The sequence below is a fragment of the Psittacula echo genome, assembly GCF_963264785.1.
Source record: "Psittacula echo genome assembly, chromosome: 2".
Taxonomy (NCBI): Eukaryota; Metazoa; Chordata; class Aves; order Psittaciformes; family Psittacidae; genus Psittacula; species Psittacula echo.
In genome coordinates this window covers 14,979,049-14,993,879 of record NC_137737.1, presented here as the reverse complement: position 1 = coordinate 14,993,879, position 14,831 = coordinate 14,979,049, and the positions used below count along the sequence as shown (strand labels likewise).

The window sequence follows — 14,831 nt, the reverse complement described above, 5'->3', positions numbered from 1 at the left end:
TTTCTTTAGACTGAAAAATCCGAATTATCTTAGGTACACATTAATACTAATTTTCATGCTCTGCACAGGGTTTTTGCAGAGTATAGTGAATGCAGATTTTGGTATGTTCCTGAAATACTTAAGAATGGTTTGTGGCCGTTTAGAAAGCTTGTGCTGGGTTCCAAGTGAATGTAGGATCATCTGCAATTTCCCCCTGGGGGTGAGAAACAGTGTTTTGATATTACATATTATATTGATCCATAGCAGGCAAAGCAAAACAGTTTTATTAGGATTTATTTTGGATTTTTATCCTCATTTAAACTTGAAAAACTAAGTTGCCCAACTGAGGAGTATTCATTCCCATGAATGGAATTGAAAGAAAGTCCATGATTCCCATAAAAGCCCAAACAACCACTTTCTGCACAGCTCACTTTTATTTTGTCATCAGGAATTGCATTGCTTTGACACATTTTGATAAAACATGGTGAAATCTGTTGCGTATCGTATAATATATGATGTCACTTCAGTACATATATTGATGTGGTTTTGATGTAGTAGTTAACAATATTCTGTGTTAAAGCTGTAAGACCTCACAGATACTGTAAGGATATACATTCTGCAGTGCAGCCAGGATGAAAAACGTAAACCAACAGTAATTGGGAGTGGAAATGGGAATGAAACCTTTACAAAATACTGAAATACATGCTGTATTGAAGTTGTTATGGTACCACAGGAATCTGAATGTAATTTGAGGAGAAGTTTAGGCAGGGAAGAGGGAAATCTGACATACCAATGATATTTACAGACAGAAGCTCCTAGCTAGTGTTCAGATTTCCTTGCAAGCAGTCGAGTGGAACACTGGTGAAAGAAACTACTCTGAAGAATTCTTATTTACTCTTCAAACAGTTCTGCACAATAGTTTATTGTATTTTTATTTGGAGGGGATGTGTTTAAAGCAGGGTTTGGATGTAGTCTGCATCTCCAGAACATTGTCTGCCTTCTACATTCTGATCATGGAAGTGTTTTGGTGGTTGTTTTGTTGGTTTTTTTAATGAAAGGAAAATGTTTAGACTATACCGTTACCGTAAAAAGAAATGCTTCTCTGACCATAACATCAACATTATTTTCATACATGCCATTCCATGTAGAACAGATTGCATCTTGTTTTCTAGGCCTGGCAATCACTTCAGTTAGATGTTTAGCAAATACCAGTAGTGGTGTTGTATGTTCCCATTGTCACAATTTTTTTTCTCAGACTGCTAAATGGTTTCTGTTGCTGCAAACTTTTGTCTAAGAACATGGAAAATTTCTTTTTCCCTGTCTACAAAGATTCATGGAAAACTTGCTTTTTGTTGTCTACAAAGTTATAGCAGAAGTAATATGGCTGACTTCCGTATTTTCTGGGATTAACAGATATTTGGCATAATATTTTATTTCTAGTATAATATTATTATTCCATAATATTTTATTTATAACTAGCACCGAAATAGTATTTCTTTGATTAAACTACAGGGTTGCGTCTATTTAGTATTGGACATATAAGGCCAGGTTGGACAGAGTCTTGGGTGGCATGGTTTAGTGTGTGGAGTCCTTGCCGCTGGCAGGGAGTTGCAACTGGATGATCTTAAGGTCCTTTCCAACCCAAACCATTCTGTGGTATTAGCAGAAAGCAGACATTTGCCTGGCAACCAGGATGTTGTGGTCAATGGCTCGATGTCCGGCTGGAGACCAGTAACAAGTGGTGTCCCTCAGGGATCGGTGTTGGGACCAGTCTTGTTCAACATCTTTGTCGGTGACATGGACAGTGGGATTGAGTGCGCCCTCAGCAAGTTTGCCGATGACACCAAGCTGTGTGGTTCGGTTGATACGCCGGAGGGAAGGGATGCCATCCAGAGGGACCTTGACATGCTTGTGAGGTGGGCTGATGCCAACCTGATGAAGTTTAACCATGCCAAGTGCAAGGTCCTACACCTGGGTCGGAGCAATCCCAGGCACAGCTACAGGTTGGGCAGAGAAGAGATTCAGAGCAGCCCTGTGGAGAAGGACTTGGGGGTGTTGGTCGATGAGAAAATGAACATGAGCCGGCTTCAGTGTGCGCTCGCAGCCCAGAAAGCCAACCGTATCCTGGGCTGCATCAAGAGAAGCGTGACCAGCAGGTCGAAGGAGGTGATCCTGCCCCTCTACTCTGCTCTTGTGAGACCTCACTTGGAGTATTGTGTGCAGTTCTGGTGTCCTCAACCTAAAAAGGACCTGGAACTGTTGGAACAAGTCCAGAGGAGGCCACGAGGATGATCAGGGGACTGGAGCACCTCCCGTATGAAGACAGGCTGAGAAAGTTGGGGCTGTTCAGCCTGGAGAAGAGAAGGCTGCGTGGAGACCTCATAGCAGCCTTCCAGTATCTGAAGGGGGCCTGTAAGGATGCTGAGGATGGACTCTCCATTAGGGACTGTAGTGATAGGACAAGGGGTAACGGGTTCAAACTTAACCAGGGGAAGTTTAGATTGGATCTAAGGAGGAAGTTCTTTACTGTAAGGTTGGTGAGGCACTGGAATGGGTTGCCCAGGGAGGTTGTGAATGCTCCATCCTTGGTGGTGTTCAAGGCCAGGTTGGATGAGGCCTTGGGTGTCATGGTTTAGTGTGGGGTGTCCCTGTCCATGGCAGGGGGGTTGGAACTAGATGATCTTAAGGTCCTTTCCAACCCTAACTATTCTATGATTCTATGATTCCCCCTTTTCACTGATTCTTTCATGAATTTTGTACAGTCTGAGGAGTGTAACACCAGAAATTGAATGAGGTTGCTCAGGTCTCTGGTTTTTTACCAGTGGGATAAATGAGCTAATCCTTCTGCTAATAAAACCATTGAGAAAGTGATGCTAAAACTGAATGAAAGTTAGTTTTATTTGCACAGGACTTAGGCACATTTTTGTCCAGTGACCTTTGCTAGTGTGAGACTAAAATTAAACCCATATTCAAAATATAGTAGTATGTATTGTCAATATTTTGGAGCATAATTTTCTAGCTCCTTGAAAACTATACTTTAAAATGTATACTGGTTCAAGTGTTTTGCTATCGGTTGAAATATATTGTAGAAAGCTATCTTGGAGTGCTTTTGGAGACAAAAGAATATATGATTACCATAATAATGACTTATTGGTGATGTTATTATGCATTTCACTTTTTTCAGGAGAGTTAGTGAATGTCCTGCATATTTGTTATTAGGTTATAACAATTTGAATTATTATAAAGTCTGAAAAATGAAAAAGGGAGCATTTTAAGGGGTGTTTCCCTGATTAGACCTTACCAAACTGTTATCTGGATGGAAAAAGATTTTTGAAAAATGCTGGGTTAGTGATAAAGCAGATGTTTACCATAGGAAATCTTTTGGGGAAAAGAGGGAATTTGTCCAGGCTAACTTAAAGGGTTCAAAGGGTTCATGCTACCGGGAATAGTTTTGATTTAAAGGTTGCATGTGTCTGGATTGACTGGTGGGTTGTATGCCTGATCAAGAAGCTATTAATGCTTTCTTTCAGGTACTAGAAAAGGAAAAAAAAGGTATCAATACTAACGTTTTAACGTAAGGACTGATGGAGGACCCTCAGCAGTAACCTTACTGAAGAATAAATGTTTTCATAGTTCTCATGATGTCCATCATATTTGAAAAATCATGGCAGTCAGGTGAAGTTCCCGACGACTGGAAAAAGGGAAATATAACCCACATTCAAGAATGGGAAAATGGATGACCCAGGGAATTACAGACCAGTCAGTCTCACCTTTGTGAGTGGCAAAATCTTGGAGCAGATTCTCCTGGAAGGCATGCTAAGGCACATGAAAAACAGCAAGGTTGTGGGTGACAGCCAGCATGGCTTCACTAAGGGGAAATCCTGCCTGACCAATTTGGTGGCCTTCTATGATGGGGCTTTTAGACCTCATAGCAGCCTCCCAGTATCTGAAGGGGGCCTGTGAGGATGCTGAGGATGGACTCTTCATTAGGGACTGTATTGATAGGACAAGGAGTAATGGGTTCAAACTTAACCAGGGGAAGTTTAGGTTGGATATAAGGAGGAAGTGCTTTACTGTGAGGGTGGTGAGGCACTGGAATGGGTTGCCCAGGGAAGTTGTGAATGCTTCATCCCTGGCGGTGTTCAAGGCCAGACTGAACAGAGCCTTGGATGACATGGTTTAGTGTGAGGTGTCCCTGCCCATGGCAGGGGGGTTGGAACTAGATGATCTTAAGGTCCTTTCCAACCCTAACTATTCTATGATTGTGTTACCAAATAGTGACATACAGGTGCTTCATTGATCAGAATCATCCCTTTCTTGTTATTGGCACATTTGTGATACTATAGTTAATAGTAACAGCTATAAATTGGCATTTTGAAAATGCATTTTCATCTCCTTTTAATGATGTTTGGAATCATACCAACTAACTAAATGTCTGTATTATTATATCATATTTTGATATTGAAGTTGTAATTTGGAAGAAAAACATGCCTGAGGATGAAATGCATGTTTTTAAGTGGCTCTATGATCTACTGTAATTAACTTAAGTTCGTGGCTATAAATTTGCTACTTTACGATGTTTATTAGATAAAGTAGAAAAATAAACTTTAAGGCAAGGATGAAAAAGAGATGGTGTCAGAAAAAAAATCACTGAATCAATGAGGTTGGAAGAGACCTTTAAGATCAAATCCAGCTGTTACCCCAGCACTGCCAAGTCCACCACTAAACCATATCACTATCATGAACCAAATTCGTGGAGTGTCTAGTAAGACTCACAAGAGTTACAGTTAAAGTGACTGTGATTTCTGTAAGAAAATGCAGGACACGATCAGGCCTTTGGGAAAGACTAGGTAGCCTGCTAGGTTTTATGCTTGATAGCAGATGGGTTTGACTCGTAGAGTTCTTGAGTGACGTAAAAAATACTATTTGGCTGATTTCCACTTCAAAGGAGTAGCGGAAGAAACTATGTCCAATGTCCAATTGTATTTTCAATTTTTTTGTAATTTGCAGTTTTTTCAGTTGCTGATAAGGGGACATCAAATTTTTATTTTTTTAAAGGTTGACTTCTGGTGATTGCTAACAGTGGCATAAAATTAGTTTAAACAGAATTATGCAGAAATAGCTTTTGATGTGCATTAGGAATTCTTGTCTTGTTAAATTGTATTCTCTAGAACTTGTATCAAACTCAGAACAAGCATTCAGCCTGGTATAAACCTTCTAATGGAGAATCTGACATATCTGGGTTTGAAAATTTATTTTGTATTTAACTTTATCTGTCACCTTATTTATTCTGTCAGTATTAGGACATACTGAAGTTAATCTTCAATGGGCTCAGTTGTGAGCAGAAGCCTACTCAGGGATTTTCTTTCTTGGTGTAAATTAGTCAAGGTAGAACTGTGTTCCACTGTGATTAGTTTGCCGCCAGCATATATTACCTCCTTGAAAACTAACTTGGATTTCCTGCTAAGTATTGCAGTTGTCCCAAGAGACATACCTTTTGTTTGATAGATTAAATAAGCTTCTGTTATCAGACATCTTTCTCTATGTAATATTGTGATGGGGACCTCTAAACTTTCTCTTTGTTAGGGTACTGTAATCTACCTAGTTCAGGTACAAAGAGAAGCTAAAATATTTTAGTGGGGTAGTAATTACTGAATATGTGCTGCATACCAGGAGTTGAGATCAGTTGTCATCTAAACTGCTTAATTACCAAAGTGATGCATTATAGTGATTACAGCCATGTTTTTCACCAAAATGACTTAACACTTCACAAAGATAATCAGTGACTCACTCTTTTGGCTTGTTTCTTTTAAAGAAGCTGATTGTCAGTGGAGAATTCCCTTGATATTGGGTCCTAATTGAAAGATCTGTAGATCCTTGCTATGTGAATCTTTCATCTTGTTACAAGATCCCAGGCAAAAACTCACTGGCTTCTTCACCCATGAGTTTGAGAGTAGTAATTTCTTTTCAGATGGAAGTTTTCCTTTTAGTTAATGGTAAAATGCTTTGTCTTAATTCCTAGATCAAGAATGATATATCGATATTCTCTCATATCTGCACAGGTGGCAATAGGCACACTTTACATTAGGACAGGCCAGTTCACATTAAAGGAACACTGAGATTGCATAATTTATTTCTGCCATCTTCTCCTGGCTTTTTCAATGAAGTGAGAGTTTGATATAGCCAAAATATGGTTTTAATGCCTCAAAAGTAAAGCAGGCCGTAAGGCAAGGCTGTACAAACAGTGGTGCAGTTAATTATCTTTGCTAGGTTGGACTAGATGACATTTGAAGGTCCCATCCAATCCCAACTATATTATGGTTCTGTGATTCTACTGCCTCAAGCCAAAAAAAACCCCAAGCATAAGCTTGAGAATTGGCTATCCAAGTAAATATGCAAGTCCTGTTTGCCACTGTCCTTATTGTCCTAACCTGTGCATTTTGAGAGAATAGAAATACCACAATTTGAAGCAACAGAGCTGAGTCTAAAGTTAGTGGTGAGTAGATCAAAAGTACTGTGAGAATTTAAATAGGAAACAAACTTTTTGTAAAGTTGTGGGGTTATTTTTAGAGGTAAAATGTATGAGTGGGCATGTTTCCATATGTCACAGCTTTTGGAAACAGATACTTGTCAGGCTTTTATAGCATCTTATATTGGTAACCTAATAAAGGATATCGTAGTAAAAGAAAAGTTCCTCCCCAAAGTCTGTATCTGATATTACAATAAAATATGGGGTGAGATGCCATAAGATGTCTCAAGAAACTTTTTTTTAGCATGTTTGATTCACTTTTTTTTCCCAGATCAATTATAATAAGGTCTGGTTCCTCTTCCCTGTATCAAAAATTATCTTGCTGAACCTCAACCTCATTTATAGACCTCATGTGTGGCAGAATTACTGCTGAATGTATAGCCTTCTTAAGCAAGATGCATGACTCCTGATGTGTTTGCATGCTTGCAGACAGCCTTGACAGCATCTGCAAAGCCCAAATAGCACCTCAGTTTTCCTACCTAACTGGTGACAAGTTCTTGAGGAAAAGAAAGATGAGGTGTTAGACTATTTCAGTACTAAAAAGCAAAACAACAGGCCTCTGAAGCTGGCAACGAAGAAGCCAAACCACTCCATTCATATAGTACACACAAGAGTTTCTTTCATCAGTTCTCAGGAAGGGATCAATGGTTGTGAGAAGTCAAGTTAAAAAGAAATCTAAGATGACAAAACCCCCTAAAAATTTCAGGATTTGGGAATAGCTTCTACAGAAACCCATGATGTGTGTGAACTTTCATGATTCCAGACAGGATGTGTTTGAATTACAACAAACAAGCATTACTAAAGGAGTAACTGTACAAATAGAATCACAGACTGGTTTGGGTTGGAAAGTCCCCAGAGCTCATCCAGTTCAACCCCCTGCCATGGGCGGGGACACCTTCCACTAGAGCAGATTGCTCCAAGCCCTGTCCAACCTGGCCTTGAACACTGCCAGGGATGGGGCAGCCACAGCTTCTCTGGGCACCCTGTGCCAGTGCCTCAGCACCCTCACAGGGAAGAGCTTCTGCCTAAGAGCTCATCTCAATCTCCTCTCTGTCAGGTTAAAGCCATTCCCCTTGGCCTGTCCCTACAGGCCCTTGTCCAAAGCCCCTCTCCAGGTTTCTTGTAGCCCCTTTAGGCACTGGAGCTGCTCTAAGGTCTCCCTGGCAGTTACATCAGACCTGTGCAGAAATGTTATGTGTCCGGGACACTTTAAAAAAAAAAACTTTACTCACAAAGGATTTTTTTCTAAAGCTGGTATTTACAACTTACTACCTGAAAATGTGAGATACTAATAGTTCAATTAGATGCTTGATTCCTTTAAGTCTTGATTCCTTTCTGCACTCTTCCACTTCTTATTATTCATAGGCACTTCAGTCTTTCATACCTTAAATATCTGCTGTATCATGATCCCTACATCACTTGATTGTTCAGGACATGACATATTGTGGTCAGTCATCAAGGTGTTACCTTGTACTTCCCTGGGTTTTGCATTTGTTTTTTATCCCTTGTGTTTAAAATAATTGTAGTTAGGTTTGGAGTAGGTGAGTATGCTAACCCAAATCCATAATAAGATTTAAAGGTGTGTAATGTAGCTCTTGACACAATAGGTTATGACTTAAGCGTCCCATCTCACAAATAAGGATGGTTTTAATTCAAGGATTTTTTCCTTGAATTACCTTGTTTTGGATTTTCAGTATATTCTCACTTTGATATTGCTTTCATTGGTCTGTAAACTGTTAGAATTGAATTATTTTAAATACCAGTAGAAATGAAAATCAAATCAGTCAATATTACTATACATGATATTGATTTAAAGAAGGATACAATTCGAGAGAGCAGGATTAGTATAAGGATCTCAGCTGCTGCAAAAAGCAGTATTCTGTGCACACTACAAACATCCCTCTTAGGGACTTAATAGATTTGGAATGTATTTAAGCTTGAGTCACTAGTCTGGATATTCATCAGATTTAATTCCACCTGTCTGTAGGATTTTACTGTTTCCCAGCTTTTTAGGTATTCTAGTGGTAGGTGTTTTAATGCACTATGTTGAAGAGAACTGTTTTTATATTGTTACAGTGATAATTCTTCAACCATGTCATGTGCATCCTAAAAAATACCCTGTCTCTTGAGACCATTCAAAGTTTAATACATTAAGACTTCAGTTGTATTTTACTGCATTTTTTCTGAGTGCTATATAGACATATAGCCTATTTGCTTGGCTTCTTCTAGAATTTTATTCAGCCTGTTCAAAAGGTCTCCTCTAATGCTTTATCAATTCATTTTTAGCAGTAATTTTTCAGGGACACTCACAAGAAAGGTTTGTCAGCTCCTTTTCTGGCAGAAAGGCAGATATCGCATGCTATATGCATGGCTGCTGTGGCTGTTATCTCCTGTTCAAGACAAATAGGTCAGTTAGAAATATAGAATATGCTTGAAGAATGTGGGTTAGAATGCCTGGTAGGACAGCAAAATTGGCTAATGGTCTGTGTCTGTGTTGGAGACTACCAGTTCAGTATGGATTAGTGGATTACCAGTTTGTATGTGTATCAAATAAGATAATTTTTGTTTTAATCACTGTAAAAGCGAAGTGTTGAGAGACACGCAGCTGGTGTTTCTTGTGAATTAGCATATACAGTGCTTTCAGATACAGAAACCTCTTCTTTGGTGATTTGGAGAAGCATAAATGCCTACGTTTTCATACAGTAAGGTATGCTTCTAAGTACTGTAGCATTTCTGAGAGCTGATGAAATCATTATTGTGACTAAATCAAGAAATAAGATACAGCCAGGCAAATTCCCGGCTTAATAGCTGTAAGAGTTCCCATAATTTGGCTTGCACCAATTCTGCATAGTTTTTTGCAGTATGTTTCACATGGCATTTGTATTCTTTCAGAATTGTCTGGACTATCCCTCCAAGATATGTTACTTAATAGGCAGCCTGAAAAATGGGTGTTGCCTCAGGAATAATATTAATGATAAAGGTTTTCAAAGTAAATTCAGTCTGTTAAGGTGAAACTTAAGATACAGAATCAAATGTCTGTCTGGCTCATGAACACAACTTAGGAACAATCTTGTTCAAGTTTCCGATGTGTTAGTAGAATGATTTATTTACACTTAAGACAAATAGTATTAATTTGTAGATCTCTAGGTAAATTGTCCACAATCCCTAGAGTTCTCTGGTTATTTGGACAGTAAAACTGAATTTTTAGCCTCTGTTGATGTAGCTTACTTAGCATTTTTATGGAGAAAAAATAACTAATTCTTAGCATGGTGGGTTGACATGTTCCTTGATACAGTGCAGCAGATGTTGATATTAGGATGGGGTTCAGCTGATTGCAGTGATTGCTTAAAGCTGCTTTTATAGCAGATTGTGGTCCTGAATAGGAGTCAGTATTCTTGCAGTTTGGAGACATGCAAAATATCATACAAAACATTATAACTGCAGATTGAAGAGGCTATTTTGATACTACTTATTCTTGCTTTTGTGAGTCTTGTGAAATGTTAAAAGACTTTTTTTCCTGATCACAAGGCACTTTACCTGGCTTGCTAAAAGGAACTGGCAGATTTAATGGAAGCAAAACAGAGTGGCCTAAGGGAGAAACAGCTGTGAAAACGTCTAACCATTGTAGAATAATACTGTGTCATAGTGGGCCTCTATCATTAGCAATCATTTGTTGAGAGATTTCTGCTCTTCTGCGGTACCTAGCACAAGTATAGAATTGGTTCTGAATGTCTTTGTTGTTGGGCCTACTGACCTCTACTTTTCTTGTCTTGAGAATCACAAGGTGAACTAGAGTTTACATTCAAAAAGAACCCTTTGCTCAGCTCTTACATCTAGGAAAGAAAAACACTGTTAGGCTAATAGCTTGGCAAAATTGAGTTTGCTCAATTATCTGTGTTAAAATTGAGGAAGAGTCATTGGGTCATCTGGTCAACTTCACTATTAACCACATTCTCCATCTGCATATTGTGTCATAGGATGAGTGCCTCTTCTGCAGCCTGCCAATTTATTTGCAGTGTGATATCTCAGATGCTGGATGGGCCTCCGATTTTATTGCCTAAAATTTTAGAATAACAAACAGTAAGTTGGTCATTTACCCTGCAGGGAAAATAATTTTGGAGGTTTCTTCTTATTCAGCAAATGGTAGAACCTAAAAATCATCCTGAAAATTATGTACCCTAGATTGGACCTTGTGCCAAAGTGAGGGCAAATGTATAATCATGATTATACTCAGATATGCCATGATGCTTGAGGATCCTTAATGATAATGTATATGAAATATAAGTTATGTGTACTACTACAATCTTAGTCCTTCTGGTATCATTTGGTCTTCAGAGTCTTACAGTGTATGTGATTTGGTTAAAAGAAAGTGCGAATCTCTTCCTATTACCTACAAGAGAAAAATAATAATGTATACATGCAAAACGTGAAGGCAAGTGTTTCCCAATGAAAATGTTAAATTAATGAATTAAATATTTTTCATATCTATTTCAGGTCATACAGTCAGTATAAAGAATTTGCATGATTAAGTAATATGTCTTCCTGTGATTCTTGACTTATATTTGCTGTGGCAGTTAGGCAATGTTTGCTGGTCATAGGATGATGGATTACTGGTATCACACTTCTGTTGAAGGTGTTTTTTTCAAACCTCAAATATGCAGAATACTACACAGAAAGCCAATAAGTGAATATTACAACCATGGCTGTAGAATCATTCTTCAGTGTAGGGTATAGACTTGGACACTTTCATTTTCAAACATCTTTTAGCTTTTTATTGTGTAAAGCATGAAGAATTTTTCTTATTGTTTCAGTTCTCCCCTTGCACCAATAAAAACTGCTGACAACTGCAGTCTTATTTGCAGCCATCAATTCCTAGTTGTATAAAATCACCTTAGCAGATTGCAATCAGGAGGGTTTTCTTCCATGTAGAGGTAGCTTTTGTGTACTCTTTCGCTAATCACAAAGGCTGCTTTGGATTTGAGTGGACTTACTACATCAACGGTCGTTGAATTGGAGAAGATAGCTTTATGGTCTACTGAGAAACCAGTTTTACGTGGAAATTAGATACAAGAACAAGGGTTGGAAAATGTTAAGGTACAAAATAAAACATACCTGTGTGAGCCAAAGACAGAATGCTAGCCACTTTTAATTTCCTGACTTTCCTTAGCTTATATTTCAGTCTTCCTTATTTAAATGCTCCTTTTGCCTGCATTTATATAGCTTATTTGAAGGGATGTATTGGCCAGCTTCTCAGCTACTGTATGCTGACACCAGTTAATCACATGTTTCTTTGTCTTTTAGTGAAACTCTAGATTCTGATGTTTGTATTGTCTTATTTTTCATGATTTGTAGTATAATGAGGAGTGCCTGGCTTAATTGTTTTTGATGCTTTGTACATATTAAGTTTCATTGCCCAATATGTGGGAAAGTAGACAGCATTTGCCAGCTCATTAACCTCTTTAAATTGGCTGCAGAGTGGATTATTTCCTGTTAACATCACAGGTCAGTGGACGGATTACACTCCAGTGGACTCTTTCTAGAATATTTGAAGACTGTTAAGCTACCACTGCATTGATTGACTGACATGGTTTTGCTGATCTACATGTTTGTTTTTTTTTTGGGGGGGGGGGGTGGAATCTAGATAAGGAGGTAGTTTAATATCGTTGTTCTGAAGTCAGGAATGGTAAATGTTAACTGTGAAAACCTCAGTAGCTGATCCTGTTCCTCTGCAAAATGTAAATGTGTTGTACATACGCAGCATATTTTCAGGACACTATTACGAGTAGTATGTTTTGACCAAGATGAAGTGCCTGTGACTGTGGTTTCTGGTATACTTGACCACTAGTGAGCATCTGTCCTGAACCTCTTCTTAGGAGGTAACAAGGTCAGGAAGGGTGGCCTTTGCTTCTTTGTGTCAAAAGTAGTACCCTAGCCTTCACCAAAGCCATAGCTACCTAATTAAAGAAATTCATAAACCTTATTTGTTTGACAGTCGACTCCAACAGGGTTTACACCATCATTGTTTCAAATGTTATGCCTACCCAGTCATGAAAATTTGGATAGGGAGATGATTCTACTGTTCAACTGGGTGTTCAAATGTATCCTAGAAAGAGCTTGAAAACAAGAAGGCTCTGGATTTGTATTAACTACAACTGAATACTTGAGTTTTCTTTATTTTTTTAATGAAGAGCTATCTTGGTATCTGTTAGCTTAGCACCAGATATAGCTGGGGGGGTTCCAGACTGTAGCCTCAAATACTTCCGCAGCCAGGAAAGACTATTGCCAAAGTGCGTGCCGACCAATCAGGAGTGTTGAGAGAGCAGATACTACACTAATACTATAGCAACTAAATAGTACTTCCCTCTACATGTAGGCATCACATAAAATTTGCTTATACAGGTGATTGAATGCTGAGAGATGTTACGAGTCCTGAGGTTAGCAGACCACAAAGCCATGTATTAGTTACTAACTGGCCAAGCACTATAACAGTCATGAAAAGACATGAGCAGGCTTTGTGAATGTCTTGCAGGTTCATTAATTACAGAAACTTTGGATTAATGGCATAATCTCATCACAGACTGTAATTTAAGAGTAGAGAATGCATCAAGATGAGTCAATTCTGCTTTGCATACTGCAAAATGAGATAGATGTCATGTATTAGATTTTACATATTAACCTAATAACCTTGCACAAAAGATAAAGACTTCTGTTATCCAGGATTCTTACTTGAAGGAACATCTTTGATTGGTTCATGTCACTGAAAACTATAGCAGAAATTACGAACTTGAACCTTTTTAAAGGTGTTCTTCAAGCTGCCTCAGGAAAAGAACATCCTTGTCTTTACTGAGTGTTATTTGCAGGAGTAAACAATTTTGTGGCAATATGTATACTGAATATGACACTGGATATAGCTTTTCCTCCTGAAAGCTTTTCCATAGGTAGCGGCATGTTTTAACTTAACTGATTACTAAACTGGTGTCTTATAAATGTTTACGGCTTGACGTGATGCTGTCAGAAATCTAAGTAGCAGCTTATCAGAGCACTGACGCATCTCTGCTAATGCTGTGGGTATTGTAATTTAAAGTTAATCAGCCTGATAAATGGATGCCAAGTATCTGCAGCTTTTGGTTGTAGTCATGGTGTTCTGTGCCATTGGCATATTGTCAGAATCTTAGACAGTAATTGCAAAGAATTTATAAGATGTTTTTGGCTTTTTTTCCCTGGCCTTGACATATGATCAGCATAATGTTATATACCATATATTGTATCTGTATTTACATTTCAGTTCTGCTCTTAATTCTAAATGTTGCATCTAGGAACTTCTGGTTTTGTTATTAGTACAACTACTGAATTTAACTGTTATGTCACATACTATCCATATAAACGATATTTCTTTGTCAATCTTAAATTTGGGGCAGGGGGTATTTCAGTTTTTGCTTGTACAAGCTGAAGAACTGGGATTTCGTGACACTTGTTAACCATTACATTATATTTAACATATTACTATCATTTTCAAATTTTTAGTCCTTGATTTGTTACTTTATTTTTTAATATGCTATATCATATTATAGTCACCTAACCTTATTTAATTTCCTTTTCTTTAACCCAGGGTTGGGAAGAAACTGTGGATGCTGCCATTTCTTACTTGTTACGAACTTGTTTGTCAAAGAGCTCTAAGGAACAGGCTCTGTCTCTCAGCAGCCAGTTGTGCATGCCCAAAGATACCAGCAGACTGAAGAAGAACATCACCCTCTTCTGTGATAGATTGGCCAAAGGTGGTCGCCTTTCCTTAAGTACAGACTCAGCCACTCAGCAAGCTGCTGTCATGCCAGGTGAGACATGAGGTACATGTTCACAATTCACAATATGTATTTGTATATTAAAACTAAAAATTATGCACATTTGATTGTGTTAACAGTTTTCACTGGTTGTGGAAACCAAGCACTGGTTGTGTTGCTGACCGGAAAAATGGGTTAAGATAATACTAAATCCAAGTTTATCTCAGTCTCAAGCCAAAAATGGTCCCATAATTGTTCAATAGTGTAACTGTCATTATCTTGAGGAATTTGTTCAGTGCCACTTTTTAAAAAACTATTCTTTTTCCTAACAGTGGAGACTCCTTTTTCTGTAGCAACCAACTTTTAGAAATGTGTTTAAAGTGCCTAGAACCCTTCTGGCATTGCAGCAGTATAGCAGTAAGCTGGATTTCTAGAAGCTGTATTTGATATGTTTGAGATAGGGTACCCTGAAATCTAGAGAAGTTGCCTGAAGCCACATTGAAAAGCTGATGATTATCTTCAAGTGTGCAACTACTTGAAACATG

The 14,831-nt window shown here is 38.3% G+C and overlaps 1 protein-coding gene across 1 annotated transcript in view; it reads left to right on the top strand.

Annotated features, from left to right (window-relative positions):
• Positions 1-14,831, top strand: part of BBS9 (Bardet-Biedl syndrome 9) — a gene marked incomplete at its 3' end in the record, with an annotated part of 276,367 nt that overhangs the window by 115,098 nt on the left and 146,438 nt on the right. The window contains exon 21 of the mRNA XM_080611280.1: positions 14,118-14,340. Coding sequence (XP_080467406.1) covers positions 14,118-14,340 — 223 coding nt within the window. The remainder of the gene's footprint in view (positions 1-14,117; positions 14,341-14,831) is intronic.